This window comes from Mesoplodon mirus (assembly GCF_964341445.2).
Source record: "Mesoplodon mirus genome assembly, chromosome: 2".
NCBI lineage: Eukaryota > Metazoa > Chordata > Mammalia > Artiodactyla > Ziphiidae > Mesoplodon > Mesoplodon mirus.
Genome location: NC_138977.1, coordinates 217,284,226 through 217,310,640, shown reverse-complemented (window position 1 = coordinate 217,310,640; position 26,415 = coordinate 217,284,226). Strand labels below are relative to the sequence as shown.

The 26,415-nt window shown below is 42.1% G+C and overlaps 1 protein-coding gene and 1 pseudogene across 2 annotated transcripts in view; both read left to right on the top strand.

Moving 5' to 3' along the window:
• The first annotated feature begins 6,820 nt into the window (after window positions 1-6,820).
• The window catches only part of PDZD8 (PDZ domain containing 8), an 87,419-nt gene continuing 67,824 nt past the window's right edge, over window positions 6,821-26,415 (top strand). Inside the window, exon 1 of the mRNA XM_082607145.1 lies at window positions 6,821-7,780. Within this exon, the coding sequence (XP_082463271.1) occupies window positions 6,915-7,780 (866 nt within the window). The 5' untranslated portion in view covers window positions 6,821-6,914. The remainder of the gene's footprint in view (window positions 7,781-26,415) is intronic.
• Window positions 22,072-25,004, top strand: LOC309795106 (gamma-aminobutyric acid receptor subunit alpha-5-like; annotated as a pseudogene). Its single transcript has one exon. The product of its transcript is annotated as a gamma-aminobutyric acid receptor subunit alpha-5-like (transcript).

Here is a 26,415-nt window from a genome sequence, read left to right as displayed (position 1 = left end):
GAACAGGGTAGCTCTTTCTCACCAAAAGTGGAGAGGGTGTCATGTGAATATATTCATTCATTTAATAAATATCAGCTGAGCACTTGCTATGTTCCAAGATTTATGTTGAGGACTGGGAAATACTGTGGTTTATAAGACACATTGTACAAGTGATAACAAAAAGGTGTGATGAACTTTTATCAGGATTGCATTTGGCAACTAGCAACAGAGACCTGAGAAGTACTAGCGTGACAGCTTAAAGGACATGTTTCTCAAATGTAGAAGAAGTCCAGAGGTGAGGATTGCAAGGTTGTATACAGCTTCAATATCATTAGTGTCCCAAGGTTCTTCTATCTTTCTGTTTAACTATGTTCAGTGTGTGGCATCTATCCTCAAGGTTACCACATGATTGTAAGATGGCCATGACAGCGCCAGTCATCACATCTGTATGTAATGTGAATAGGCAACTAGCAGTCTCTGTCACAAGCATCAGGAAAGAACAGGTTGTTATATGAGTATGTAGCAGGGGGCCAAGTTAAGGCTAGGAGCAGGGACAGTCTCCTAGAAATAAGTATTTAAACTTGAAGGGCAGCAGTTGCCTACAAAGGGAAGAGGGAAAGAGTTTCAGGTAGAAGAAGTAGCATGTGCAAAGCCCTAGAGATAAGAGAAAGAGCAAGGGACAAGGAGGAGTCACAGGAACTTTAGGAATCCTGGAGCACAGCCACAAGTGGGGGCATATTGTGAAATGGAGTGGAAGATGTAGGCAAGGGCTAGATCGTGAAAGCCTGAGGGATCGTGCTCAGGAATTAGCACTTCATCCAGAAGCCTATGGAGAGCTGTTGAAAGATTTTAAGCAGAGAATAGCTTAATTTGGCTTGACTGAGAATGGTGAATAAAGTAAGGAAAGGAAAGTTGGAGGTGGTAGACCAATAAGAAGGCAGTGGCAGGAATTTAGATAAAAGATGACAATGGCCCAGGCTAAAGCAATTTCAGAGGATAAAGAAAAGTGGAATGGTTTGGAGAAGAATTTAGGAGGAATATAAATGCTGATTAAGGCCTCATCTATCTAGTAAGAATCTGATTATGGTTGCGCTCCCTGTTCTCTGGGTCCACGACCACGTGTAGGTGATAGGCCTACAGCTTGCTCTTCTGTGTTGCTTGTCTTTGTTTATGGAGCCCCCATCTCCCTACTCACTCAATTATAAAACCTCAGTTGCCTTTGAGTTCTTCTCCATCCACTTAATTTACAACCAATTCCCTTGATTTTTCCTCTACAATGTCTCGTAAGTCCAACCTACTGCCTTAGTCTAATCCCTGATCAACTTTTGTCTGGATTCTGGCAAAACTTCTTCACAAATCTCACTCTCCCTCCATACAGACTCCACTTGCAATTTGCTACCAGTTATATCTTAAAGCAGATCTCACTCTACCATCTCTCCATCCATTCAGCCATCCATTCATCCTATGAGCATGCTTCCTAGTATGCACTTTGAGGGCTGAGGATACAGAGACAAAAAAGCCATCGTCTTTGCTCTTGAGAAGCTCACAAGTGGACTCGTGATTCCGAGCAAGGAACAGGGAATCTCAGAACATGATAAGAAATGCTGTTTCCAAGGTGACATCAAACTGCACTGAGGACAATGGAAAAGCTCCTAACCCAGACTTAGAGGAGGTCAGGAGGGACAGGGGTGTGAACAGTCAGGGAAAACTTCCTGGTAGAGGTGACCCTTCTGTTCAGTCTTAAACCCCAAGTAGGAGTTATTCAGACAATGGGCAGGGGAACCAAAGAGTTAAGGTCAGAAGGAAAAGCATTCATTCACATCCACAAATATTTATGGAGTACCCACCATGTGCTAGGCAAGACTGACAAAAATAAAGGAAGTAAGATAGATAATTGTGTGTTTAGGAGTCGGCAAACAGTCCCAAATGGCTGAAGAGCAGGGCCAGGATTAGGGTGAGGTGAGTGAGGTACTCACCTTGGGCAGAAAATTTGAAGGGGCCCCAAAAAATCAATCAACAAGATAAGTAACATTTACTGCAACATCTAAAAAATAAAAATAATATGTTCTCTATGATAAACAAAACATCAAGATTTCAAATAAAGACAGGATCTGACAGTGCCAGGCCAAGAAATACCAGAGCCTGAGGCAAAAGGACAAATGTGGGTGGACAAAAAAATGTTGCCTGCCCTTTCCATAAACACAGAATGTTGCCCACCATCAAGTCATCAGGCACTGCAGCTAACCCCTGCAGTGTGCCCTGAGGAAAATTCAGGGTGGAGGAAAACAGGATACTGGCCCTAGACAGTTAAGATTCATATCTAAGGAATAACTTCAGTGAACCCAGACTATTGCATTTTCCCATACACAGAAAAGCACTAAAATCATTAACTCGAGATGTCTGTTTTTCATGACTAGCAGTAATCTTTTGATGTTTGACTACATGTTTTGTTTTGTTTTCAGCAAAAATTCCTATTCATCTGGGCTCTTCCCTTTCCTCTTTGGAGCAGTTCCTCAGAGCTATCTGAGAGGCTGTCTCCCAGGCTGTAGTCCTCAGTAAGTTTCCCAAATAAAACATAACTTGCAACTTTTAGGTTGTGTGTCTTTCTTCAGTCAACATGTGAAACCCTGTATATACCTTTTAATATTTTTTAATGGCCAGTTTATTCCGGAACATTAAAGTAGTTGAAAAAATATAGTAAATTTGAAAAGTAGATATATTAAAGTTCACATTAAGTTTAAATATTTTGTTTGTACCCCAAACAGCGTTTATTATAATTTTACTTTCTGGCTTTAACGAAAGCAAATTCATCAATAATATCTTCATCCATCGACTGATGAGTGGATAAGGAAGATGTGTTATACATATACAATGGAATATTACTCAGCCATAAAAAATAATGAAATAATGACATTTGCAACATAGACAGACCTAAAGATTATCATACTAAGTGAAGTAAGTCAAAGACAAATATCATATGATAGCACTTATACGTGGAATCTAAAAAAATGATGCAAATGGACTTATTTACAAAATAGAAATAGACTCACAGGCATAGAAAACAAACATGGTTACCTAAGGGGATAATGGAGCGGGGGAGAGATAAATTAGGAGTTTGGAATTAACATATACACACTACTATATATAAAATAGATAAACAACAAGGACCTAAAAAAATAAAGACAGGAAAAAAATCTTCAAAATCTATGTCTGGAGTAGTGAGAGAAGCTGAAGTGTAAGCAAAGGCAAGCTCACAAAGGATGCTAATGAGTTTGGACTGTATCCTAAAGGAATATTGACCTAAAATGAGAGGGCTTGGGGTTAGACAGAGTTTATTCAAATCTCCACTCCTCCACTTATTAACTTAGTGACTTTTGGCAGGTTATTTATCTGCATTAAGTGCCTGTTTCCTCATCCATAAACTGGAGATGATAGTACCTACCGCAAAGGACAATTGTGGGAGTGTAAATGCTTCTAAAGTGCTTAGCACAATGCTTCCCATTTACTATGCTCTTGATGTATAATAGCCATTATTATGAATATGGCTGTGGGGAGCCACTGAAGAACTTTTAGCTACAAGGTGACAAGATCAGTTTTGTACTGAAGAAAGATCATTGCAGCAACAGTGTGGAGAATGATTACAGGAGGCAAGACAGGCAGAGTGACTAGGTAGGAGATAACGAAGAACTAAAGTCATTGCAAGAGAAAAGAAGGGGGCCTGAAATAAGGGCCTGGTGATAGGGCTAGAGAAGTGAGGACACACTTGAGATATACTAAGGAGATAGAATTAAAATAATGAGGGGGGGCTTCCCTGGTGGTGCAGTGGTTGAGAATCTGCCTGCTAATGCAAGGGACACGGGTTCGAGCCCTGGTCTGGGAGGATCCCACGTGCCGCAGAGCAACTAGGCCCGTGAGCCACAACTACTGAGCCTGCGCGTCTGGAGCCTGTGCTCCGCAACAAGAGAGGCTGCGATAGTGAGAGGCCCGCGCACCGCGATGAAGAGTGGCCCCCGCGTGCCACAACTAGAGAAAGCCCTCGCACAGAAACGAAGACCCAGCACAGCAAAAATAAATAAAATAAATTAATAAACTCCTACCCCCAACATCTTAAAAAAAAGAGAGAGAGAAAAAATAATGAGGGGGAGTAAGGAGGGCAAGCAATGTTTGGACAGGTGGGTGAATGGTAGGGAACATAGAGGAGGGGGCAACTTGGGAAGGATGGTTATTGGATGAAACAATTAAGATTAGGTTTGACCAAATATAACAGAAAATCCAGGGCTGCTGTGGTAGCTCCAAGAAGTCATCAGGGATCCAGGCGTATCTGTCTACTTTGCCATCTTTAGCATATGGCTTCCATTGTCAAAGTTACTTCAAGATCCAAAGTAGCTGCTGGAGCTCCAGAAATCATGACTGCATTCCAGACAGCTGGAAGGAGGAACAAAGAGAGGAACAAATATAACAGAAAATCTAGGGCTGCTATGGTAGCTCCAAGAAATCATCAGGGATCCAGGCGTATCTGTCTACTTTGCCATCTTTAGCATATGGCTTCCATTGTCAAAGTTACTTCAAGATCCAAAGTAGCTGCCGGAGCCCCAGAAATCATGACTGCATTCCAGACAGCTGGAAGGAAGAACAAAGAGAGGAAAGCAAAACGGTGTAGCTTCCAGCTGAGTCAGTCCCCTTTAAGAGATTCCAGAAGGTCCTACACAACTTCTTACATATCAGAAACCAGTAACATTGACACATCTAGATGTAAGGGAGATTGGGGAATAAGTGTCTTTTATCTCAATGCATTGACATTCATGATGTCAAATGGGAGTTCTGTTACTAATGAGGTAGGAGGCGGGGAGAAAAGGGAGAAGCCTGCAAGATGGAGTGTAAGACTGAGAACTCACTCCCAGGAAAATCACCAACTTTCCTTGTCGGGGAAGGAGGTACTTGAAGAATATTTTGAGATGCAGAATGGATTAATACACAGTTTGAGGATATTGTATCTCAGTACTCTGAAAATTACTCAGATAATCTTCCACCCCACCTCCAGCTTCTGAGACATTTATTACAATGGTGCAGGAGCATTATAAATAAGGTTTTTGGTGGATATTAAGGGTCTGCATTTCCCATTTGGGTTGAAACAGTGTAGAACTGAGACGGCAGCCCAGAGATGATCACAAGAAAAGAAGCTGCCTGGAGCTCCCAGATATCCCGGCAGGGCTCTGGACTTCGATAGGATGTGGAATACGGTTTTGAGCCTGGCCCTCTCAGCAGGCTAACATTTTTGCAACAAAGGAGCCATTCTGGTCTCACACCTGGGGATGAGTAAGTAAGATGAGAACAGCTTGGTTCCAAAGTTCTGTACCTCCTCCAGTTGGGTCAGAATTCTGTTTTTTCTTCTAGAATCACCCAGACTCAGGACTGTCACTGGCTTGGGGATCTTCCAGGGCTAAAGAGGAGCCCTGCCCTGGCCCCTTAAGGCCAGCCAGAACCAACCTGACTTTTAGGTATGGAATATCTGACCCTTGTGGGATTAGGGGTGGATCTTTGTGTTGTCCATGTGGTTGGAGCACATAAGCATTTATGAGGTAACCAGATGGCAGGAGGATAACGTTGTTGCTGGGCAACCTGGCTTCATTAACTCTATGGCTTTGGTCAAGGTGCTACCTTGTGCAAAATTCCCTGAAGTCTTTCCTCACCCCCCCTTTCTAACGCCCCCTTCCTGTGCACCATGGAACCAATAAGCCCCCTTCCAACTCTAGCAATCTTGGTATCCTAGTACTGAGTAGTGACCAAGGACTTAGGGTTTAGTTTTAGACAAAACCAGGCACCATTGTGTGACCTTAGGCAACTTCCTTTGCCTCTCTGCGCCAGTGTTTGCATCTGTAAAATGGGTGGTGGCTAACTATAACTGTCTCTTAAATGAACTAAATGTGGTAATACACTCAGGGGCTTAACGCACTGCGATAGCTTGACAGTGACTATTCATCTTCCAATCATCTGGCAAGTTCATCCCACTCATCATTCCTCAAACCGGCTCTTTTTTTTTTTTTTATGTCCTTCTCGTTTAAATCTCGAATATCCGCCTAGGTAGTAAAGTTAGTCCGCATCTGACTCCTTTTTTCTCTGTCCCTCCTTCCCACGGCCCACCCTCCGCGAACGCAGAGCGTCTGCTGGTCAGATTGTTGATCGGCGAAGGCGGTCTCAGAGGCAGTGTAATCGTGTCCCCGGCTTGGGAAGTCTCCGAACTGCCAGCTCAGATCTTTTGCGGCGCTGCCCGGCAGGGAAAGCCGCCAGCCCATTCTCAGGGACGGGAGTGGAAGAATCACTCTGCAGCAGGGGTAACAGGGACCGCGGCCAATGAGGGGGGATGGGCGCATTAGAAGATAACGGGATGACCGGAGTCAAGAACGCGCCGCCACATCTCCGCCCGGCCTCCTTATCCTCCAACCGGTGGCCCCAGTTATGCTCCCAGATCCGCGCAGCGGCTTCAGAAGTGACAGCCACGTGTATCGCGGGGTACTGGAATGTTGGCGTGGGGGCGGGGTTGGAAGGGCGCCCGAGAGGTGAAGAAGGACCCGCGTACGCGTGCCCGGGCGCCGGCTGCCAGGCGACGCCGCCGGGAGCGAGTACGCTCCTGACGTCACCCGCCGTTTGTCCAATGAGCGGCGGCCAGAGGAAGGCGCCGTTCCGCTCCCTCCCGCCCCCGCTGCCGCCACCACAGCAGCCGCCTCCGGGAGCTTCTGAGGAGGCGCGGGCCGTTGCAGGCTGGGGTGCTGCAGTGCGCCGTCCGGAGCCCCTGGACGAGGCCCAGGGAGCCGCTCGCCCAGACCCCGCCGCCCGATGTCCTCAAGATGGAGGCAGGGGGGAGGGCGGCGTGAAGAAAGCGGCGCTGTGGGCGCGGGGGCCAGGGCGCGGGCGCTCCGGGCGGAGGCGGTGGCGGGATGGGGCTGCTGCTCATGATCCTGGCGTCGGCCGTTCTGGGCTCCTTCCTCACGCTGCTCACCCAGTTCCTGCTGCTTTACCGCAAACAGCCCGAGCCGCCGCCGGACGAGGCCGCCCGCGCGGCCGACGGCTTCCGCTACATCAAGCCGGTGCCGGACCTGGCCCTGAGAGAGTACCTTTATGGCGGCGGCGGGGCTGAGGAGCCCTCCGGCGGGCCACCCGAGGGCGGCACGACTCCGGCCCCCGAGACCCCCGCCCCGCCGACGCGGGAGACCTGCTACTTCCTCAACGCCACCATCCTGTTCCTGTTCCGGGAGCTGCGGGACACCGCGCTGGCCCGCCGCTGGGTCACCAAGAAGATCAAGGTGGAGTTCGAGGAGCTGCTGCAGACCAAGACGGCCGGGCGCCTGCTGGAGGGGCTGAGCCTGAGGGACGTGTTCCTGGGCGAGACCGTGCCCTTCATCAAGACCATCCGGCTCGTCCGGCCCGTGGTGCCCTCGGCCACCGGGGAGCCCGACGTTCCTGAGGGGGAGGCGCTGCCCGCCACCTCCCCCGAGGAGCTGGCCTTCGAGGCGGAGGTGGAGTACAGCGGGGGCTTCCACCTGGCCATCGACGTGGACTTGGTCTTCGGCAAGTCCGCCTACCTGTTCGTCAAGCTGTCCCGGGTGGTGGGGAGGCTGCGCTTCGTCCTCACCCGCGTGCCCTTCACCCACTGGTTCTTCTCCTTCGTGGAGGACCCGCTGATCGACTTCGAGGTGCGCTCCCAGTTCGAAGGGCGGCCCATGCCCCAGCTCACCTCCATCATCGTCAACCAGCTCAAGAAAGTCATCAAGCGCAAGCACACCCTCCCGAGTTACAAGATCAGGTGAGAGGGGGCGTGGGGGGAAGGGTCGCCCGGGCGCGGGGGCCTGGCTGCTGGGACCCCGGGCCCGGAGGCGCGCTGCCGCCTGCGTGGGTGGCAAGGGCAACGACCGAATCCCAGTCCCTGCTCTCCAGGGCCCTTCCCAGCCCTGGACAGGGCCCTAGATAAAGGCAGGTAGTGCCTACGTTCTTTGCTTCCGAAGGCCCTTAATGGGAGCTAGAACCCCCTTCGTGTGTTCTTGGGCAGCCAAGGTGCTGTCGGCATGGGTCGAAGCAGCATACTGAAGATGGAAGGGAAGTCCACCCTCCTCCCCGGGACGGCTGTGGGACTGTTGCGAAACCCCTCCTATCCGTGGTTGCTGCATTGAGGGCAGCTTTGCAGCATCCCCTTGGCCACGTTGAGACATTGTTCCTGGACGCAGAGTACAGGCGTGAAGAGTGTGCTTGCTGGTAGCCCAGGGCTGTGGTAGTTCGCAGCTGCAGGCGCGTTTTGCTGTGCTGCCTCGGCAACTTTCCGGGTAGAGGGAGTGTCTTGGAAAGGAATACTCTTCCGCTGCAAACTGGAAACGAGTTGGGAGCCTGTGCGTGCGGTAGTTCTGTGTACATTCTGTGTTAGCGTCCTCTGCCCTTTGGGGGACCCAGACTGCCTCTCACGTTTCAGCTCTTCCTGGCTCTGAGTTCCTCCCACAGTACCCGAAATGGCCCTGCAGATAGCATTTTAAAGATTGGTAGTGACGTTGACTGTTTTAAGGTCTCTCTGTATCTGGCGGTTTGATTTTCTGTAGTATACTATTTTGATTAAGGTACAAGGGTTGGGGTTTTTTTTTTTTTCTTTTAATATCATAGAAGTGGAAGGGGAAAGGAAGTTTTGTAGGACTAGAGGCTTCATCCACTTTGGTCTGGGAAGGCTTGTCGGTGTTGAAAGGGTCATGTATGGCTATTTCTTCCAACACAGATGCATTTTTAATTTTACTTTCTGTCCTCCTTTAATTTTGTGTTCATTAAAATGTCTGACCCTTTTAGATTTTGTTCTTTACTATAAAATTATGTCCATCTGGTATTTGCCTTACCTAGTTTCCTTTGGTGGAAGTTACATGTTTCTAGATCGCTGATTTTCTACCACAGTTTCAAGCATCAGTGACCCAAAGAATTCAGGAATATTTGATGTTTGGGTTTGGGATGGAGTATTGACTTGTGTTATGTGGCAGATTTACCTTAGTAATTGTGTTTTGTTTACGCTAATAGCACAGAGTGGCAGCTTAAAACCGTCAGGTGGCAGGAGAAATTTATAATGGAAATATTTCCATAGATTTGCAGAGGATGGTGAACTGGTCATCCACTGTTTGATTTCCTGTTCTGTGAAGTAGAACATAACTTTATGAAACCTACTCTTTCAGCTCTGGAATATAAGTGACTAAATTATAAATGAGTTCTAGTGTTTAAGCAGTGAGGTGTTTATAGCAGTGTGTGGCTAAGAAAGTCATGAGAGAAAGTTGTTACGGATTTTGATAATTCTCTCACAATTTCTATTCTGATGTTTTCTGGGTAACTTTCAGGTGATAAAACTTGACTAAGTTAGTATTTGGGGGTTATTTGCAGGATAGCCAGTGGTAGTGAGGGTACATGTCATTTTGAGGTGGTTTTTTTTTTTTAATGTAGACTTGGAATTCGTTAAATCTGAAGGAAATTATGATTAGAAGTTATGGAGCCATTAATAGGTGTATTGCTTTGAAGGAACTTTATGATCTGTATCATTGAATAGCATCATCATTTAAAATGTAGCAAAATTGCTTTTATTTACTGTATCCAAAGGGGTTTTTAAACACATAGCATGCCTGTGTTTGGTTACGTATGATATTTCAACTTTTAAACCTTAAACTTTAAATGATCACCTCCAGAACTATACACACTTGTGCTCTTTATATTCGAAGGCATTTCAATGGTCAGTCAGTAAATACTGTACGGAACATATCACTCAATCTGTAAATAGTTATTGTACACCTGCTATGTGCTTATCATTGTTCTAGGTGCCGGGGTTTCAATACCGAACAGCCTCAATCCTTATGGAGGTTGGAGTTTAGTGAGAATTGAATTAGCTCTACTTCATAAGATGTAAACTAGAATGTGATTGATGGGGTTGAAGTAACTAGGAAGCTGATTATAGTTTAGTAAAAGAAAATGATAGAAGTGTGAGGATGAAAAGGGCTGCTTCAAGAAGTGTTGAGTTCTCTCACCTGTGTGTAGCTGTTCTGCCAGGAATATTTTAAAGTACTGATGTTGTGGTACAGATTCAAGTTTCAGCTAAGAGAATGAATTAAAATACATTTAAGATGTATCACAATTCTCATCATGAGAATTAAAGTAGCTATGGTTTATCCTTTTCTATAGATCAGGGGATAGTGCCCAGAGTAGTTAAATAACTTGCTTAAAATCACAACAGCTGTCAAGTTCTGATAAAGCCAAGCTGCCCTTTTTCCTTAAACTCTGCTGTGTTGTTCTTAAGGATTTTTTTTCCAGTATGTCATCAAAATAATATATGTGGGGGTAGCCTTCCAAATTAACTGAGAACTCTGAGTATGACTATAAAGCTTTTTTTTTCCTTAAAAAAATTTTTTTGGAAATTTTGAGAAACGATCCTTTCAAGGTTAAATCATAAGGTTAAATCTTTGGGTGCTGCCCCACGTAGCATTTCTTTTTTAATCCAGCAGATTTTATTTCTAAATAGAAGGTCTTGCTAGTTTATCCTTTTTAGCCATCTAATCTACTTAGAGCTAAAGCAGTAAAGAAAGTTGTATTGAGTCTTAGGATCTTTTGGCACTTGAAATTATTATAAAACAGAAATACCTTGCCAATTAACATTGTTGTCACCTCTTGCCCCTCTTCATTTGTTTTTTATTTTCATGTTGCTAAAGTAAAAGTGGCCCATCAGGACTACCCATTCCTGATGTCTCATAAAGAGATGAGAAGGGAGCTCAAGTGCTTGCTTGCTTTCTGGGGACCCAGCTGATAGACGTTTACCCAACTAACACAGTTTGTAAAGCATTATAGTATTTTTTAATAAGTATACATTTTCTACATATTATAATTTTAATTTTATTAACTTTACTAATATTCTGATTTCACCACCTCAGTGTTCATTGTTTTGATTTTTTTTCTTAAAATGTATACTTTAAAATAGTAAAAGCCGTAGTGTTTAAAAAATTATTATTAGTCAAAAATTAGTCTTCAAGAGAGAAGGATTACCACCAGTGTTCTTGACTACACGGAGAATCCATCTTCAACGTGAAATCTGAGTAACAGTCCTGAGGAGTTTAGGGTTTGGGAGTCAGACGTTTGAGATTCTTACTGATGCTTCTGTTCCTTGGGTATTATTGCTGTGTAGTTAGCAGTCGTTGCATACTGAAAGGCCAGATTCAGTTTGTAGGTACTATGAATTTGGCCTGCACTGTGGTTTTCTTATTTCTTAATCGCCAACATTTAAAAATGGAAAATTTTGCATGATTTGGATTTCTGGCCTTTTTTAGGAAAATTTGGAAGATCTGGTAGCAGTAGGCCTGCATTTGTCCTAGCAAGAATAAGATGGAGAGATGGAGTCTAGTAGCAGCTGCAGGAACCTCTTAACGTGTAGCTTGTAGTTCCCACCCACTTGCTACATTTACTGATGGTACTTGCCTGGCCTGGCAATATAAACTTGAGATGCTTACTAAATGAGGAGCGTTACTGTTGCTCTTCATTGAAAATGGGAAGAGTTAGTTAACAGCTGGATAGTAGAGGGTGATGATTTCTATCCCTCTTTAAACATTATATCTTTGAAGAGACTTTCACTGAGCAACTTTATTTTATAAAAGACATTATCATTATAATGTTGAATGTTAAAAAAATCATTCTGTTAGGAATCTTTTAAAAATCCCTTGAAACATTTTTCGTTTCTCTGCAGTACAGTGATAGTAAGTAGACAGTGGCTGCTTTTACCTTGAGTTTGGTGGACTTTTGCTTTAGTGCAAGGTTTGGGTCATTAATTAACTATATATAAGTGTTTACTTCTCTGACTTACAAATAAGGGTGAATCTACTTATTGACACCATTTGAATTTAATGAATGAGTATGGAACAAATATTTGGGGGAAACTTCACTTTTCAGGTTTACGGAGTGTCTTCTGAACATGACTGTTTTGTCATAACTGTTTTGTTCTTTTACTCTTGAAAATATTCCAATATGTATTTGTAAAAAACTTTCACGTATTCTTAGTGACTGGAGATTGAGGAGGCGAGGACAGGACGGTATTTAGCTAGACAGGGTCTTTTAGCATCTTTAACTACATCTTCTCTAAATATACCATTAATTTCAGAGAACTAAATTAGGCTTGGTCTGGAAAGCCTCATACTCTATAATGTGGCTTGTAATTGTGTTATTTCTTCCTTGGTCTTCTGAGATGAGGAAGAAAAATATTTATTCTTAATGTTAATTATAACATTTAAAATTTTACTCATTATTTGAGGTAAAGATAGTAATCGATGTCTTCTTAAAAACTTTCAAAGTAAATTCGCTGAAACCTGACAAAATCATTTGTAAAGTTAAGTGTAATGTGCTGTGTTTATTCACTTATGCTTTCATACTTTTCTTTCTATATATAGACAACTTCTAAAAGGTATCTTTGCTTAGGCTGGAAAATACTTTAAAATAGCGGCTAAAATTCCTTAGTGATTATAGGAATCATAGTTTTACTAATGTTAGTAGGAAATATAACTCACCTTTGATACTTTGGGAGAGTGGAGACAAGGACGTTGGGGTATCACGCTAGCTGTTCTGGAGTAATGATATAATGTGTTTGCTAATTTTTTATCTGTTATGCTTTTTCTTGTACTCCTGCTCAGATGAGTATCTCTATATAAATGGAATTGTAAGATCATTATCTTAGATAGTTGTCATTTTGAAAATAGACGCTTATTTTCAGTAACTATTTTTCCTGAAGATTACCATACCTCCTGGTGTGTGAGAGTACGGTGATAAAAAATGGTTAAAACAGAGTTCATGCTTTCAAGCTGGTTAGTCTTCCAGGGGAAAACAATGAACAATTAAAGCTCATTATAATGACATTTGGATACATTTAAGACCTTCAGTTTTGTGAGAAACAGGAGAGATCAGTGTCTCTGCTAGGCAAATACTTGATTACTTTGTGTTGTATAATATTTTGTGACCTTAGGTTCCTTGGTACACCTAAGTATGCTCCAGTTTAGTGTTGGTTTTAATAACTTCTTGCAAGTTGGGTTTTCTTAAGCTGTTTTGAATTACTATGATTTAGGCATTTAAAACACTTCAGATGGAAAATAATATATTGAACATTAAATCTTTGCTCTAGAAATTTGATTTACATATTGAAAGGAGAAGAGTAATTATGAGGGAACTGTTGGATTCTAATCAGTGGGGTACAGGTCTGTTGGCTTCTGGGAAAGCCTCACTTTGTTACTAGAAGTAGTAGCCAAAGCAGATCATTATAAAGTAGATTGCATTGGAGGAGCATGCCTGACCAAAAACTTAGTATTGACTTATAAATATTACTAATTTATCATATGAGATAGAGGCACAGGTAATAAAATCAGTTTGCTAACTATATGCCAGGCAATGTCTGTGCAGTTCCATACACTTGCTATCTCTCTTAATAGTTAAAGGAACTGTGTAGGAGAGGTCAGTATCTCATTTTTACAAAGATGTGGAAACTTGAGACTTTGAGGGGGTTAGTGACTTTCTCAAAGTCCTTTTAAAAAAAGTCCTGGACTCCCAAAGCCATGCTGTGTTACTTTTGCAGAGATGTATCAGTGGTTACTCTGAATAAACCAGGAGTTTGCGAACAAGCTGGTGTTAGGCCCACAAATTAAGAATGGCTTTTACATTTTTTAACTTTACATTTAAAGTTGTTCCAAAAAAAAGAGAGGAAGAAGAAGAAGAATAAGAATGTGCAACAGACTGTATGCACCCACAGATTCTAAAATATTTCCTGTCTGGCCCTTTATAAAAAATGATTTGCTAATTCCTGCTCTAAACCCTTAAACAGAAAACCCTAAAAAACAAAAAAACTATGTTAAGTGCGTACAAAAAAGGAACGTGTACGCATATATTTTGAAAGGTACTTTTAAACCTTTTTTTGAGGGTCCTTTTTGGAAAGCTAATGAAAACTGTGGATATTCTCTGCAGAAAAATGCATAAACAATTTAATTTCATGGAATTTTTAGTCCCCTGGAAACCTGTCTGGGGTCCTTAACTCCCTGTTGCATAGTAAACACAGACAGAAGGATACAACTTTCCATAAATATAACTAAAACTAACCTGCTAAAACAAATATTAAGCACTCAATACTTTTGCTGTCCTTCTTGTGTGCCTTCAATGGCTCCGGCATTTTTCTTTTTTAATTAATTAATTAGTTAGTTAATTAATTAATTAATTTTTGGCTGCGTTGAGTCCTCCTTGCTGCGCACAGGCTTTCTCTAGTTGCGGCGAGCGGGGGCTACTCTTCGTAGCGGTGCGCAGACTTTTCATTGCGGTGGCTTCTCTTGTTGTGCAGCACGGGCTCTAGAGCGCAGGCTCAGTAGTTGTGGCGCACGGGCTTAGTTGCTCTGCAGCATGTGGGATCTTTCCCACCTGGGGCTCAAACCTGTGTACCCTGCATTGGCAGGCGGATTCTTAATCACTACACCACCAGGGAAGCCCCAGCTCAGGCATTTCTAAAAAACCTCTCACTATCCAAGAAAGTATAACCTGTCTCTTTTTTTTTTTTTTTGCGGTACGCGGGCCTCTCACTGTCGTGGCCTCTCCCGTTGCGGAGCACAGGCTCCGGACGCGCAGGCTCACGGGCCCAGCCGCTCCGCGGCATGTGGAATCTTCCCGGACCGGGGCACGAACCCGTGTCCCCTGCATCGGCAGGCGGACTCTCAACCACTGTGCCACCAGGGAAGCCCCTCTTTTTTTTTTCTCTTAGTAAGATTCCCTATAGTAGGCTGAGACTTTCTGAATCAGTTGTTCAATACGAACAAGTTAGTTAGTTTCTACCACTAAATATCTACTTTAGAAGTTAAATACTGACCCAGCATTTCTTCCCTTCACATTCTCCGTTTCCTCAGAACAGTGTCACCAGGAAACAAGTGCCGTTAAATACCTTTGTTCCTTTTTAGAGTCATAGGACCTACCAACTCTTTGGGCATGGCATGAGAGCACTTCGCACTTCATTGGAAAGTCATAAAGCAACTACTGGGTCATCAGCAGAAGTTTTACAGAGTAGTTTCGAAATCTCTCTTGCCAGATTGCTAGGGCTCCCTTAAAACCACATACTTACTGTATTTGTACTAGGGAAAAATGAGGTGTAAGTGTTAAATATTTACCTTCAAATGAGTAGGACTGCAGGTACTACGCAGAGACTGGCAATACCATGGAATTATTTCATTCTTTTGGTTGAAGCTATAGGGAAGTACTTAAATTGTCTACTCCAGTAGATAGAATTTTGAATTAACGTATACCTGAATTCAGCGCTCTACTGTGCAAAAAGGCCTTGGACAAAAGGCCTTATCTTCTCTTAAGTCTCAGTTTCCAGATTTGTAAAATGGAAATGGAAATAATATCTATCTAATTGGAGATAATAAATGTCACATATGATACCTGCTGAATAAATGTACTCCTCTCCGTTTTAATTTCATTCCTCTGATATACCGAAGCGTTAAGTTTGAGTTGTACACCCAGCTCTGTGCTCAAACACGCAAATACAAGCCTCTTATATGCTGAGGAGGTGCCTGTCTCTTCCTCTGTCCCTCCCGCTCCATCTTCCCCTCCCCATCTCTCCCTCCCTCTCCATCTCCCCATCCTTTTCTCCTTAATAATAAAGTGGGGAGTATAATATAAATGTGACCCTGAAAATTGGTTTGTAGGTGTAACATAGACATTTCTCCAGGCACTATGCATTGGTCTAAGTCATTTACTGATGTACTCCACTTTCGGCCATACCTTATTTTCTGTAACTCTTATTTTCTATAACTCTTCCTCTCACTTACTCTTTTCTGGCTTCCTGGGTGTTTCACACTCCAAGCTTGCACCCATCACAAGGCCTTTGCTAGTCCTTCTCCAAGAATGTTTTTCCCCCAGATAGCCAAAGAGCTCACCCTTTCACTTTTCAGTTCCTTGCTTCCGTATCACTTTTTGACTATCCTATATAAAAAAGTACACTAGCCTGTTAAACGCAGAATTTTTTTTTTTGCACAGACTTTTTACTGACACAGTGTGTGTGTGTATGTTTCTGTGTGTATATACAGAAACTGCCCAAATCATAAGTATACAGTTAATAAATTTTCACAAAATGAACTCAGCCTTGTAACTGAAGTCCTGGGATTTAGAAGTTAGTCTGTCTAAAGAATACCTGTTAATTGAATTTCTTTAAATAGAATGTATAGAACATATTAACCTTTTTTTTAATGGTTGAAGGTTGTTGTTATAAACACAGAATAATGATATATAACCCAGTTCTGACTGTAAAATCAGTATTGAAGAGGAATGCCTTCTCCCCTACACATACACAGGCACACACACGCACTCGAATGATGCTGATTGAGGTTTCCAACAGTTCATAGTGCTGACTTCAAGGTCTGTCAGGCACCTTACTGACACCATCTCTCCTCCTGTCATTCCCACACACAAAGACAAAACACAAATGTGTTTGCAACCTTCTCTGACACTCCAGAAGCCTTGCGTTTTAATTTCACATTCTTAGGAAAGGTCCAATATTGATAAACTGCAGATTATCATCGTTCCCTTGGACTGATATTGAATAACAATAAAACTTATTTTCACTGGTTTGGTGCATAATTACCAGTTTTCCTGAAACCAGCAGAATGCTTTAGAACATGTATTTCTTCTCTAGTCAGCACATTGGGTCTTTATTCCCATAAATTCTTCATGTATTGTAGGGAGAATGGAGCTGATGATATGGTAGGTGGATTACTGGAATGTCCATGCTCTGATTTGCATAACTTTGATTTAAAAAAAAAAAGGCTACACAATTTCCCACTCTCCAGCATAATTCTTCGTGATATGTACTTAGAACAAAAATGCTGATTAGCAAACATAGTAAAGATGTTTTAGTTGAGTTTATTCTTTTGTATTAAGTACCTGTTATGTGTACTTGTTTCATTGGTGAGGTATGTGCCAGTTGAATAGGTATTTGTAACCTACGTATGTTTAGAAATGGTGTTTCTGCCAGGATCAACTCCATATCCTCCTATATAATCTGTAATTATAAGTGACTGTTGTTTTCTTTGCTGTAAAATCTTAAGTAGCAATAATGGGGAAGATATTATTTCTGTTTAGTAGCTGGCTATAAGAATCTCTGTTTTGAAAAATGACTGTGTTGTTTTCTTAGTACAGCTATTTCATGCAGACATCAGTATCTACTAAATAGTGCATCTGGTGTGGTGTGCACACTCATTCATTGTTCTTTTCACACAATAGCTTTTCATGCATATTAGATTATACTCATACTTATTACTAAGGATGAATGTGGTTGCTGACTACACAGTCTCGCTACCTTAGTTATTTGGTCAAGCAAGTAAATAATTCAAAGCTTTTAGTTCTGTGAAAGTTGCTGAGGCTGAAGTTAAGAGCCATTCTTCCATAGCTAATTTCATTGTGATAATTTTTTTTTTTTTTTTTTTTTGCGGTATGCGGGCCTCTCACTGTTGTGGCCTCTCCCGTTGCGGAGCACAGGCTCCGGACGCGCAGGCTCAGCGGCCATGGCTCACGGGCCCAGTCGCTCCGCGGCATGTGGGATCTTCCCGGACCGGGGCATGAACCCGTGTCCCCTGCATTGGCAGGCGGCCTCTCAACCACTGCGCCACCAGGGAAGCCCGATAATTATTTTTATAATACACTGAAAATTTTATTTTGTTCTCACTATTATTAAGTACAATATTATTTTTGGAAAGTTTACAAAGAGTATGCCTCATCTATTTTAATATTTGGAAAGGTTATTAGTTCTCAGTATTTAACTTTGGATTTTAATCAGAACTAGAATTGCAGACTCTTGACATGGTAAGAATTTAAGTAAATGTTTGCAGCAAAATATGATTCCTGGGCTTCCCTGGTGGTGCAGTGGTTGAGAGTCCGCCTGCCGATGCAGGGGACATGGGTTCCTGCCCCGGTCCGGGAAGATCCCACGTGCCGCGGAGCGGCTGGGTCCGTGAGCCATGGCTGCTGATCCAGCGTGTCCGGAGCCTGTGCTCCGCAACGGAAGAGGCCACAACAGTGAGAGGCCCTCGTACCGCAAAAAAAAAAAAAAAAGATTCCTTTTGTTTACTGTTGCTGGAGTGGTAGATAGCACAGATTGAATTTAGTTCAGCTATTTTGAAATTAGTGAAGTGTAAGGAGAAAATTCATGACCATCTTAGTCTGTAGTAAAGCCCATGAATACAATTTATCTAAATTATAAGCCATTTTGGGGGTAAATTGCTTACTTAAAATATTTAAGTAAATTATTCAAACTATTTGAATTTTTTAGTACTATAGAGTTAGGATTTGGATTCATTCTGAGATTCATGCCACTCAACAAGCATTTTAGACCAGAATCTGTGGTAATAATTGTTGGAGCCTCTGTGCTCTTAAGGTTTTTCTTGAAAGTAACTCAGCCTCTTGCCCTGAAATAGTAGGATTATATGATTAGGAACATCTGTTTACTGTGGATTTCTTTATTTAGTGCATAGTTGGGTAAGTCATGTAACTTGTAATTTTTGATACTGAATGAAACAAAAATCTAAAGTTTTTAAAGTTCTTAGAGAAAAGAATGAGGTGGCGTTATTATTCACTTCTCTGTTACTTCTGCATAGGTGTAATGTAGGAATTTCTCCTAAATGTGCAGGTACAAATCATCTTTAATATATTTTCATTTAATAAGTTCTGACTGGGCTTCCCTGGTGGCGCAGTGGTTGAGAATCTGCCTGCCAATGCAGGGGACACGGGTTCGAGCCCTGGTCTGGGAAGATCCCACATGCCGCAGAGCAGCTAGGCCCGTGAGCCACAACTACTGAGCCTGTGCGTCTGGAACTTGTGCTCCGCAACAATAGAGGCCGCGACAGTGAGAGGCCCGCACACCGCGATGAAGAGTGGCCCCCGCTCACCGCAACTAGAGAAAGCCCTCGCACAGAAATGAAGACCCAACACAGCCAAAAATAAATAAATTAATTAAATTAAAAAAAAATAAGTTCTGACTTTAGTTAGGTGATTCGTTATGAACTAAGTGTAGCATAGATATAGATAATATTAAAAATCATTTATAGTTCAGAAAATGCTTTGCTACTTTTATTTGGATAGAGAAAATTGAGGGGAAAGCTGGACATTTATAACCTTAAAGTATTAACTTTTGCCTCATTTCTCTTGTTCAAATCTTTTGCTGTTTCTTACTTCATATCTGGAATGGAGTTTTTGTCTGTTCAATACAGCTAACTGACTTAAGACAGACCTCTGTGTTACATACTTCATCTTTCTTATCTTTACATAGTAGGGAGGTGATAATTTTGGCATAAGATGTTTTCTTTTCCCCCATCCACTAGATTTCAGAGGAGATTCAGTTTACTCAGTAAATGTTTGATACCATCTTTGTCCAGGGCACAGTGCACTGCAAAGAGAATTAGCGCAGTGAGGGAATAAATAAAACAGTCCTTCCTTCCTTCAAGATTTTTTTTAATCTAGTGTGAGAAACAATGTACTTAAAGTAAAATAATGAGTTACAACTTGGAATTTAAGAAGATTTGCCATGACTAAGAGTTGTTACTAATGGTTTTCAAAGTATGGTTTGAGGACCCCTTTGGACTTTGAGAGCCTTACAGGGCAGTCTACCAAGTCAAAACTATTCTCATTATAATACAAACATGTTATTCACCTTTTTCACTCTCATTTTCTCATAAGTGTACAATGGAATTTTCCAGGAGTTTCCTGATATGCGATGACATCATCACCCTGAAGGCTAATGGAATGTGAGCTTTTGTAGTCTTATGTTTAAACGTATTATTTCTAGTTTCTAATGTGGCAAATATGAATTCATATAACCCATATAAACAACAGCTTTTTGGAGTCCTTAATAAGTTTTTTAAATGTATAGGGGCCCTGTGAACAGAATATTTGAGAACTGCTGGTCTAACCTGAAGTTTATTTTTTGCCATATGTAAAGGAGATACCCCTATTGCCTCACTTTCTGAGTCAGCTTTAATGAATATTAAATACATACATTTTTTTGTTGCTTTATAGTATTGCTTGTACATCTTGGTGTTGTAAGGAGCACAGGCTGGGTGGATGTGTTGCAGTTTTGACTGTACCATTTGCTATGTGATCACAGAAAGCTATTACTTGAACTTCCTCATCCTTAGTTTTTTTTTATCCTTAGTTTTTTCACATGTAAAATAAGACTTATAATGCTGTACATTGTTATGAGTTTTGAGAATCAAGGATGTCTATGAAATTATTATGTAATTTGTAAATGTGCTAGAGTCATATAAAGTGGTAATTTTTATATTCCGTATTCAAAGGCATGTATTGGAAAGCTGGTAGAGAGGAATAGAAGGAGTTGGGATTTGAGGACAGTTCTCACTGCTCTGCCCTTTTTCTTAGCTTTGTGAAAGCTGAGAGTTTCAATTTAATTGATCATAGGCTACGGTAAGAGACCTTCACATTGTAGGTTGTGATGAACATAAAAAGATAGGCGATTTATTAGACATGGTCAAGAGAATTACTTTGGTTCCCTGAGCCACTCATCTCATTTGATACTTTATCTCTCTCCTGCATAGGAGATCAGTTAACATTGACTCATCTTTGAGTCACCAGCTATTGAGTTCTGTTATGAGGGACTTACAGCCTCTATTATCACTCTTGTTCAACGTATATATAAAACTGCTTCAGAAAATTTTGAAGCATTTTAGATCTTGATCAGTCTGTGCAGAATTAGGAGTTCAGGTAAAAGTGAAGCTTTCATATTAGGTAGACGGTGTATGGATGAGCAGGTGGGAAATGTTTCTGTGTAACAGTATTTGTTATCCTTGTTCATTTTAGTTTCATTACCACTTAGGAGTACTTTTTTCTCCCTAGGAGTACAGAAATTAAAATCATTTTCCCAAATATGAACTTTGTCAGCCTAGTGCACACCAAGGAATTCCATAAATAGAACAATTCTGCATGGGTTTCCTTAAGTCAGTTTCTTAATATATTCAGTTTAATATAAGCCTTAGTTAAGAAGCTTAATGACACGGAGGTATAAAGGTGATACCTAAGGTAGGAAAGCGCACTGGCTATTATTAACTTGTTTCCTTGCACTTGCAAGTTTATATCCTCACAAAGGACAACTAGTATAGTGACTGAAATCATGGCCGTGGGAAATCTGAAGTCCAAGGAAGACAAACAGCTATAACCTTGAACATCATACTTGGCAAATGCTGAGTCCTGATATAGTTCCTTGTGGAAGGAAAGAAGTTTGCTGTCTGACATGTCTCTAGGAGACCAGCCTTCAAATAAATAAATAGAAAGCTTGATAGGAAATATTTCTAGAGCACTTCCCTGTGCCAGAGGCTTTATGTGAACTTTCTCGTCTAATCCTTACAGTAACCCTAACATAGATGCTAGTTATTATCCTACTTTTACAGATGAAGAGACTGAGGCTCTCAAAGTTGAAATAGTTTGCCCAAGGTCTCAGAGCTAATAAGTGTTGGACCTAAAATTCGAAACCAAGCCCTAACTAAAACCTGTGTCCTTAACACTGCTTTAAACTACCATGCCACAAAGAAGCTGAGAAGTGAGGGATGCTAAGTGCTTTAAATTATTTCATGTAATTCTTATAACAGCACTGTGAGGTTGGTGTAATTATTATCCTCCTTCTGCATATGAGGAAACAGGCTTAAAGGCAAGAGTTTGCTCAGGGTCATATTGCTACGAAGCAGCAGAATGGGATCCCAAGCCAAGCTGTCTGGCTACAGAGTCTGCTCTTACCACAGTTCTGTACTACCTGCCATATATGTTTCCTCTCCTCAGGCAACTCCCTGTTTAGTTGGGAGGAGTGGGAGGTGTGGGAGAACTACAGAGAGACAGACATGTAAATGGGGTGATTAGTGGCATAACAGAAGTGTGTATAAAGTGCTTGTAGAACATAGATGGGGAAGCAGTGACCAGATGGTGGGGGGGGTAGGGGTGCTGGTTAGAGAGGAGGTGGCTCTGAAGAACTTGAATAGTGAAAAGGAGCTTACCATGTGGGGCTAGTTATGGGATCAGAGTGATTAGCAGGCAGACACGTCTCTCAGGAGAAATAATGTGGCTGTGTTAACCTTGCTAAGTGTGGAGGAGCTTGGTGTATGAATTGTCTTTTTAATGTAATATCAGTTGAATTGTCTACGTAAAATAGATTTGAAATTTATGTTCATGGTTTACGAATATAGAAAATTAAGAATGTTTCGAACTATTTGTACTTTGTTTTCTTTCTAGTTACATGTAGTTTTGTATTAGTGAGCCATACTTTGCATAATAATGTGCACCATACAAGTAATGGCTAATAGAGGTTTGTGATGATATTTAAGTGCAGCAGGGGAACTCATTATTTAAAGGACCACTGAGGAGCCTCTGAAGAACGTAAATGAAGACACAATTTGAAACAATCACCACTGATTTATCTAGTTTATATATTTGGTTTAGGAGATTTGGGAGCACATTTATGTTTGTTCCTAATGTGAGAGAGTCAAGACTGTCAGACTGAAAGGCAAAAACCACACAGAACTCCCAATTACCTAATTTATATCTACTTGTTCTCCTCTCTTCCTTGGGCAGGATGTAGTGATGCTTGCATTCCTGACCCTGAAATAAGTCTGTAGTCTCTGAGTGCCTGACTTTGATTGGTCTCTCTATCCTTGAATACAGTAAACATATTTGTTGAAGGGATGAGATGACATTTGAGCTGCTTGTTAAGGGATAGTGTAGCTTTAGACATAGGAAGATGGGATGGAAGTTCAGTGTAGGTAGGAGAAATAGCAAAGGAACAGAATCAGGACACTGTATGATATCTTTAGGGATTCAGTAAGGAAGCCAGTTTGATGAGACTCAAGCACAGAGAAGGAAGAAAACCAGGATTCGTGTACCTGTTACATGCTGGGAATTCTACGAGGTGCTTCACATGTATGAACTCCTAAATCTTTGTAATAATCCTGTGAGGTAGTGTTTTATTAAAGAAAATAAAAGACACGGACTTTTGCTTTTGGTTAAGAAAATAGTCTTTTTTGGGGGGTATCTGCAGCAGGGCAGAGCGCGGCCTCAGTTGCGGAGCGGAGCCGCAGGATGGCGGCAGGAGCGCGGTGGGGGGCACCGGAGCCCTTCGCCCGGGAGGACTGGGGAAGTTCACGCTGGCAGCATGGGGCGGTGACACCGCACTGGCCTTCCGCTCCTGCCAGCTGGTTGAGAGCAGGCGGAGGAGGAGGAGGATGCACCCTCGCTGACGGCTTGCCTTCCTGGGCGGGCGCGCAGGCACCTTGCAGAACAAGGAGTAGCTTGCTGACTTTGAACGCGTGGCAAATATTTCAGAAAGTTTCAAGATCAAGGTGGAGAAAGGAACAGTTATTCTTCCAAATTTATCTGCTTCAGCTATTCTTATTGGGAATGGACAATGGAACGTTCTCTAGCCTTATCATGATCAAAAACCTCCTTCTGTTTCCATGAACTTAGCCAGTCACTTTGGCTTTTCACAAATGCCAACCAGTTCTGTAAAAGATGAAACCAATGACAACATTACAATATTCACCAGGATCTTGGATGGGCTCCTGGATGGCTACAACACCAGACTGAGGCCTGGGCTCAGAGAGCGTGTCACTCAGGTGAGAACGGACATCTACGTCACCAGCTTCGGCCCAGTGTCTGACACGGAAATGGAATGCACCATAGACGTGTTTTTCTGACAAAGCTGGAAAGACGAAAGGCTTCAGTTTAAAGGTCCCATGCAGCGCCTGCCTCTCAACAACCTCCTTGCCAGCAAAATCTGGACTCCAGACACCTTCTTCTACAATGGGAAGAAGTCCATCGCCCACAACATGACCACGCCCAACAAGCTGCTGCGGCTGGAGTATGATGGCACTCTGCTGTACACCATGCGCTTGACCATCTCAGCAGAGTGCCCAGTGCAACCTGAAGACTTCCGATGGATGCCCATGCCTGCCCTCTGAAATTTGGCAGCTATGCATATCCTCATTCCGAAGTTGTCTATGTCTGGACCAACGGCACAGCCAAGTCGGTGGTGGTGGCAGAAGACGGCTCCAGGCTGAACCAATACCACCTGATGGGGCAGACAGTGGGCACAGAGAACATCAGCACCAGCACAGGTGAATACACAATCATGACGGCTCATTTCCGTCTGAAGAGGAAGATAGGGTACTTTGTCATCCAGACCTATCTCCCCTGCATAATGACTGTGATCTTGTCGCAAGTGTCCTTTTGGCTGAACCAAGAATCAGTCCCAGCCAGGACAGTGTTTGGGTTGACCACGGTGCTGACCATGACAACCCTCAGCATCAGTGCCCGAAACTCTCTGCCCAAAGTGGCTTATGCGACGACCATGGACTGGTTCATAGCCGTGTGCTACGCTTTTGTGTTCTCTGTGCTGATTGAGTTTGCCACCGTCAACTATTTCACAAAGAGAGGCTGGGCCTGTGACGGCAAAAAAGCCTTGGAAGCAGCCAAGATCAAGAAAAAGGAGTGTGAACTTACACTAAATAAATCAATAAATGCTTATACTACTGGGAAGATGACCCACCCCCCAAACATCGCAAAGGAGCAGACCCCCGGCAGGGACCTCAAATGCCTCTTCAGCCTCAGTAAAACCTGAAGACAAGACTTCTGAAAACAAAAAGACTTACAACAGCATCAGCAAGATCCACAAAATGTCCCGAATTATACTCCCAGTCCTGTTTGGCACTTTCAACCTAGTTTACTGGGCAACATATTTGAATAGGGAGCCAGTGATTAAAGGGGCTACCTCTCCAAGATGAGCTGCCATGCTCCCAAACTCCAAGACAGCCATACGTTCAGTGACGGGCACCAAGGAGAGGTTGAGCTTGGGAGACCTCCCTTATTTGGGCACTATCTTTCAGGAACTTTTTGCATATTTAATAATATGTACAAATAATATTGCCTTGATGTTTCTATATATAATGTCAGATGTTTCAAAGATGTCACATTGACAAATCAAGCCACTTTCCAGAAAAACAGGAGACAATGGCTCTGACACTCAGATGCTCAGTATCTTACATTGATAGTTTACAAACAAGTATATTTTTAACTGTTACAAGTGTTACCCAACAATGTTTTTTATACTTTGAATGTCATTTCATACAAATTTTCCCAGCAAGTAAATATTTTAGGAAATACTCCATGATTATTACTTGACCAACTCTCACAAGAAACAAATACCACAAAGAGCACATTTTTCATTGAAAAAGAAACTGGGGGCATTTATGTACAAAACTAATTACCTTTGATAATTCGTACTGTTCTGAAATTAAAAGTACTGCATGACCTTATGTTAAGAAATAGAATGAACAAATATTTATGCAGACATTTAATAACAGAAATATATGGTACATTAGATTAACAGATACAATGTTTCCCCAAGGAAAAATTTAACTGCTTAAAAAATATTTTTTGGGTGGGAGGTGGGAATGAAACTTACTTCTCTCCCTCCGACTCCCCCCACTAACTGAACAATGACCAAGAAAGAAAAGATCTTAAAACAAAAAGTAGTGTGATGACAGTCATGGCATTTGGCCTGAGCATCCACTGTCTGAAACATTGACCACACCTCACTGCAGCCAGTGTGTAGTGCTTCAGTGGTGAGAAATTGTAAATGAGTTATTTTCCATTTTATTTCCCTGTATGTTATTTCATGATTGACTTATTGCTCTGTTAGCTTTTATATATGAACCTTAAATGTTCATTAAAAAATAAAAAATAAAAATAAATAAATAAAGGAAAATAGTCTTTTTTAAGAAGAGGAAACACGATTTTAGAAGTCATAAAATGCTAAGTAATCGTTGAAAACCTGAACCAAGCCAGTGGGGAACACAGAAGAAAAGTAGAAGACATATTTTAGCCATATGAAGTTGGGGAAATGGAGGTGGAACTGGTTGGTTGTGAGAAAGGGGGAAGTAAAAGGTAACTTCAGGTTTCTTAGAGTCTGTGAAATCAGTGGTGCCAGTAAAACAGGAGAGGAGGAGCAAGTTGGAAGCAAAGGTGTTCCATTTACTTTTAAGCAGAAATATATGGAATTTATAGAACCCGTGAGAGCAAATGATGTTGCTGAGGAAAATATAGAAGAGAAAGGAAACAGGAAGAGAGAACCCAGGTTGTTTTAGTATGCACAACAAACTTCTTCTAATTCTCCATTATGGGAAATTTCAAACTTACTCAAGAGTTAAGAATTCAGTGAACCCCCATTATACATGTAGCCAGACAATCATTAACTTGTGGCCACTTTTGATCATCGGTATCTTCCCACGCTCCCCTCCCTTGATGATTCTGAAACACATCTCTCGGAGTTGGGACCATAATCTATGTTTGTATGGTTCTAAATTTTGTGTTCTTTATACACCTTCCCTC